This window comes from Melanerpes formicivorus, unplaced genomic scaffold (assembly GCF_026170545.1).
Source record: "Melanerpes formicivorus ecotype bairdi unplaced genomic scaffold, bMelFor1.0.p_v2 SCAF_5, whole genome shotgun sequence".
NCBI classification, from domain to species: domain Eukaryota; kingdom Metazoa; phylum Chordata; class Aves; order Piciformes; family Picidae; genus Melanerpes; species Melanerpes formicivorus.
The window spans coordinates 36,668,744-36,674,743 of record NW_027142357.1 but is presented as its reverse complement, the minus strand read 5'-3'; the positions used below and the strand labels follow the sequence as shown (position 1 = coordinate 36,674,743).

The 6,000-nt window shown below is 41.9% G+C and overlaps 1 protein-coding gene across 12 annotated transcripts in view; it reads right to left on the bottom strand.

The window, feature by feature from the left end:
* Positions 1-676: 676 nt before the first annotated feature.
* Positions 677-6,000, bottom strand: part of BAZ2B (bromodomain adjacent to zinc finger domain 2B) — a 135,611-nt gene continuing 130,287 nt past the window's right edge. For all 12 annotated transcript variants that reach the window (XM_068139156.1, XM_068139155.1, XM_068139157.1 and 9 more), the window contains 3 exons: positions 4,975-5,234; positions 4,437-4,580; positions 677-2,341 (listed from right to left, as the gene is read on the bottom strand). In XM_068139156.1, the coding sequence (XP_067995257.1) occupies positions 2,188-2,341; positions 4,437-4,580; positions 4,975-5,234 (558 nt within the window). In that variant the 3' untranslated portion in view covers positions 677-2,187. The remainder of the gene's footprint in view (positions 2,342-4,436; positions 4,581-4,974; positions 5,235-6,000) is intronic.

Genomic DNA, 6,000 nt, shown 5'->3' with positions numbered 1-6,000 from the left:
ATGCTCAGACGGGCATTGAACTGACTGCGTGGCAACTGCCTCTTTTTGAGCTCCCACTTTAAACCAGGACAATTAGATGCATCATGGGAAGAACTGAATGTTAAATGCAGGACTCTCAAGAGGGCTGGAGCACCTCTCCTATGAGGACAGACTGAAGGAGTTGGGGCTGTTCAGTCTGGAGAAGAGAAGGCTCCGAGGTGACCTAATTGTGGCCTTCCAGGATCTGAAGGGGGCCTACAGGAAGGCTGGGGAAGGACTTCTCAGGATCTCAGGTAGTGATAGGACTAGGGGGAATGGAATGAAGCTGGAGGTGGGGAGATTCAGGCTGGAGGTGAGGAGGAAGTTCTTCCCCATGAGAGTGGTGAAGCCCTGGAATGGGTTGTCCAGGGAGGTGGTCGAGGCCCCGTCCCTGGAGGTGTTTAAGAGCAGGCTGGATGAGGCTCTGGCCAGGCTAATCTAGTGTGGGGTGTCCCTGCCCATGGCAGGGGGGTTGGAACTAGATGATCCTTGTGGTCCCTTCCAACTCTGAATGATACCATGATACTACGGTATTATCACAATATCACTAAGGTTGGAAGAGACCTCAAAGATCATCGAGCCCAGAAAAAAAACCAACTACCAATAAAATCCTGCACGCACAGGACCTGAAGTATTAAAAATCGCCAAGAAAGTCTGGTTTGCAAAACAGTCTTTTATTTGTATTCCGTGCCACACATACTAGTGAAAAATAACACTCCTAAAAAAGGAAAAGAAAAAGAATGCTACCTTTCCACAACATTTCTTTTAAATAAAACTTCAAGTACTCTTACATTAGTACAAAAAAATTCTGATCTATCTGCCCCGACAGGCCGCCACAACACACAGTAGATAAAACACAGTGGTTACAAATGTCTTCTTTTTTGTTGTTGGTTTTTTTTTTCTCCTTTTTCTTTTTTTTTTGGTTTTTTTTTTTTTTTTTTTCCTGGTATTTCTGTGGCAAGGCAAATGGAGGGAAATGTTTTCCTATGAAAAAATACTGTGTGCGTAGGAAATTGTCACAACTTTATTCCACGTGGGTACAAATGATTATACTCGGATTTGAGGCCAATGGTGGCTTGAAATCATATAACAAAATAGAAAAAAAATGGAAAACTAATATCCCCTACACCCTGTTGTAAAGGCAGGCACTACCAAGATTAAGGAGACTCCACAGTGTTGGTAGAGGATAATTACTGTACAAAGCCATAGAGCTCTATTACCTTCAGACCAAAATAAAATGCTACCGTCCTCCTAAGGCATAAACAATAATGTCTGCAAACAATATGTACACATCATACATATTTAAAACAAGACTTAATATAAACAATAATGAACAGTATATACATGTCTCAATTTCTCTGCACTGCCTTGAAATACAATTTAACTACACAAGTGATGCAGCAACATATATATAAATGTACTCGTAACTCTACAGTAAAGTTTAATTCTTTTCTTTTTTAGTGCTTTCACAGCACATCAGTGTAAACAGTTTCACTTGGCTTTGTTTTATATTTTAAAACATTCCTTGTTGTAGTTTTATTTTTTATGGTATTTTTATTATTTTTTTTTTGTCTTTTTCTTCAAGATTTAAAGCAATTTTTTTTTTCTTCTTTTTTTTTTTTTATCTCTAATTCTTCCTTTTCACAGAAAACGAAGATTCGGAACGCGGTATAATCATAAATAATTCATAAAATTAAATACATTCACTAAAAAATAAACTACAAAGTAAAAAAAAAAAAAAAAAACCCAAAAAAATGAAAAATAGATATTTATTGAAAAGGGAAAAGAGAACCATTTCCCCCCCCCCCTGCCCCGAGTAGAGCTCTGGTGGTTGAATATTCAGTGCGTTTTGATATATTTTGAATTGCTATTGCACTAGAACACCCCTTTCTTTGAAATTCTTTGGGTGTGCTTCCCTGTTCTACCTAAATTAGTTTGTTAAAAGACACAAACCAATAACCAAGGGGCCATGGTTGCTGTAGGAGTGAAGCCTTTAGAACTAGTATCACGCCTCGGTGACATTTTAAAAGGAAACGCAACAGTCATTAGTTTACGCGTGTGCCTTGCACTTTCATGTAAATACAGTTCACATTGCTGGTCTTATCAGTCCTCATTTAATGGAGAAAACAAAGCAAAAAGAGACGACAAAGAAAAAGAGTTCTGGTAACTTCAGCTCACTTTAAAAATCTCTGTCCATTTTTTTTCAAAGTACTTCCTCATGTTGTGGCCAGCCCTGCCTATGTCAGAGTCGTCTTCGTTAAAGGTTTCACAGTTGTCAAAAACAAGCCTGACATCTAGCGAAAATGCTTCAAGGTTAGGGTACCTGAAAGAAGAAAAAGGTGAATGATTTTTGGAACATGGAAAATCCAAAGGGGAAAAGAAAAAACTTTTAACTACGTCAGACAGAACTATGCTACAGCATCACAGAATCAACCAGGCTGGAAGAGACCTCCAAGATCATCAAGTCACCCAACCCAAACTACTCAATGAGACCACAGCACTGAGTGCCTCATCCAGTCTCTTATTAAACACCTCCAGGCATGTCAACCCCAGTAGCTGAACATGAGCCTGCAGTGTGCCCAGGCAGACAGGAAGGCCAATGGCATCCTGGCCTGCATCAGGAACAGTGTGGCCAGCAGGAGCAGGGAGGTCATTCTGCCCCCGTACACTGCACTGGTTAGGCCGCACCTTGAGTCCTGTGTCCAGTTCTGGGCCCCTCAGTTTAGGAAGGAGGTTGACTTGCTGGAACGAGTCCAGAGAAGGGCAACAAAGTTGGTGAGGGACTTGGAACACAGCCCTGTGAGGAGAGGCTGAGGGAGCTGGGGCTGCTTAGCCTGGAGAAGAGGAGACTCAGGGGTGACCTTATTGCTGTCTACAACTACCTGAAGGGAGGTCGTAGACAGGCAGAGTTTGGTCTCTTCTCCCAGACAGCCAGTACCAGAACAAGAGGACACAGTCTCAGGCTGCGTCAGGGGAGGTTCAGGCTGGAGGTCAGGAGGAAGTTCTACACAGAGAGAGTGATTGCCCATTGGAATGGGCTGCCTGGGGAGGTGGTGGAGTCACTATCACTGGAGGTGTTCAGGAGGAGACTTGACAGGGTGCTTGGTTGCATGGGTTAGTTGATTAGGTGGTGTTGGATGATAGGTTGGACGTGATGATCTTGAAGGTGTCTTCCAACCTGGTTTATTCTGTTCTATTCTATTTAATTTCATTTCATTTTCTATTCTATTCTATCTTCCTGGGCAGCCCATTCCAATGGGCCATCTCTTTTTCTGTGAAGAAGTTCGAAGATCAAGCCTAAACCTCCCCCTGTGCAGCTTGAGATCGTGTTGCTGGTTGCTTGGGAGAAGAGACCAACCCCCAATCAGGCTACAACCAGCCTTCAGGTACATTAACGTCAGTCAAGTTACAACCAGCCACAGAATATTCAGTGAATGCTTTACATGGCAATTATGCATCTAAATTTTTAGTTCTCATTTACATATTAGCCAGAAAATTAACATCAGTGGAAGGAAATACTCTCTCCACATTGTACTTTTCTATTTTCTATTTCATCATCTGTTCTTGGGCTCGACTTCTTTCAAAATAGGTGTGGAGTACAGCTGCATTTACCTAAGAGAGGAACAATCAGGTACAGAAAAAACCTGCCCAGATCAATCCTGAAACATTCTCTTTGTTATTATTTTTCATAGTACCCTGAAAATACACAGCCCAAACAATAATTCCTGAGAATACTGGAACGCTAAGACAAGTTACAAGACTACTGATGCCAGTGAGCACGTGTGGAGCATTTAAATCTCGTGTTCATAGGAGAAAAAGCCTGAAGAGGTTCAATAGGCCCTTGTGCTATCCTAGGAAACTTGCTTTCTGTGGAGCTGACAGACACTGAAGAGAGTCAGTCTTTGTGGATGACAACATTCTCTTTGGCCGTGGGGAGTCATTAGAGCACAGGGATGTAACAAGGAGGGAATGGGAACAGAGGCACGTAGTGTCTTTCTCCTTTCTAAGAAGTTGTGCAGTCTAATTCTAGGCCTGTAAAATTAGTAACTGGAATGTTACCTGGCTTCCCACCAGTACCAATTCACTCTGCAGCTACCTCATTTAGCTTGAAGCCCACACAGCTGGTTCTTGCTTACACTAAGCTCTCAATGGGAAAAGATGAGGAAGAAAAATATTTCCTATTGGCTGATTCTATGCACCTGGCCTGGTGTTCTCCTACCTGACTACTCCACTTAGCTAGGGCAAAGACAAAAGCATACAGTTAAGAATTTTCATTTTGACTGTAAAAGTAATCACAGAGGGGCCAGAGCAGGCAGGTCGAAAGAGTTTAACTGATATTTTCCCCCCCCCCAAATGTACTGTATTTCAATATATAAGTGTTTTTAAAATGTAATTACATTTACAATAGGTTTACTTACTGTCCACTACTTAGCTTGTCTCTAATAGTGGAAAAGTCCATAGGTTTTTTAATAACTTTCTTATAACCAGGAACAAGTTTCAAGTTTACAGGAAGTAAGAAAGGCCAAGCATCTTCATGAGTTTCCAATTCTGAGAGGATCATGCTGAATAAAAGAAAGTTTCAAATCAGTATTTTTAAGCTCTTCATATGTTCACACAAGTTTTTCACTGCTCTGTAAATCCAGCACGCACTGCCAACCTATTCTCTTCATAAAAGGAAAACGCTTCATTCTGTGCCCTCTGTATGTTTTGGAAGGGCCTGGGGGAGACTTCACAGACCACATTCTAACATTGGGGACTTTCCTCTTGGGCTTCATTACCAAATACAGGAGTTACTCCCAGTGTACACACAGGAAATCCATATATATATGCACCCAAATTATCACAGCCTTTATGGGAAATGTGACAAAGGACACTGTTCCCCACACCAGAGACAAAAAGAATCTGATGCTACTTGTTTTAGCAACACACTTCCCCAACCTTAGAATTTGTCTTTACCTGCACATAGCCAAGTCCTTGGAGTCATCTCTTCTTGGTTTCTTAACAGCAGTGAAGTTTTCTTGCTTTAATTGGCTTACAGAAACATTTTCATCCATTTTTCTTTTTTTAGGGTCTGGTTTTCCTCTTTTTAGGGAGGCGCTTGTGGTTGCAGAGTCTTCATCCTCCGTATCTCCTGCCAATTTCCTGCTTCTCTTCTGTTCATTACTTTTTTTCCCTTTGATTTGAAGTTTCTTTATTTTTAGAGTTTGACCACTTGCCTGCAATAGAAAGAACTGAAATGAGCAATAACCAAGACACTACTGAATCCTCTGTTACTGCTGACAAGCAGCAATGAAGATCAAACAAGCAGAAGCACCAAAAGAATTTAAATATTTACTATCTGAGATAATTTACTTTTTGCTTTTCTCTAAGGGCAAGCAAGGCTCTAGAAATTCCTGGGTTTAGTGATTTAGGGTCTCAACTTGTGACAACATAAAAGCACTCAACCTTCAGACTGATACAAAAGCACCTCCTGACAAAGCAGGCTTGCCTATTCCTAGAAGACTGATATTACCACAGCTGGGATAGTATATTCATTTTCAAACAACTGTGATATTTCCAAGACAAGGAAAAGCAGAAAAGAGCTTTTAAAAAGTCCAAGGTGGCCAAGAAGGCCACCAGCATCCTGGCTTGGATCAGCAATGGTTTAGCCAGCAGGACCAGAGAAGGGATTGTCCTCCTATACTCAGCACTGGTGAGGCTGCACTGTGAATACTAGATTCAGTTCAGGCCCCTCATTACAAGCAAGATGTGGAAGTGCTTGAGAAGGGGTGAACAAGACCCCTGGTGAAAGGTCTAGAACACAAGTCTTGTGAGGAGCAGCTGAGGGAATTTGGCTCATTCAGTGTGGAGAAAAGGAGGCTCAGGGGAGACCACCTGGCTCTCTACAACTCCCCAACAGGGGGCTGAGGCAAAGTGGGTGTCAATCTCTTCTCCTAAGGAACAAGCAATAGGACAAGAGGAAATGGCCTCAAGTCACACCAG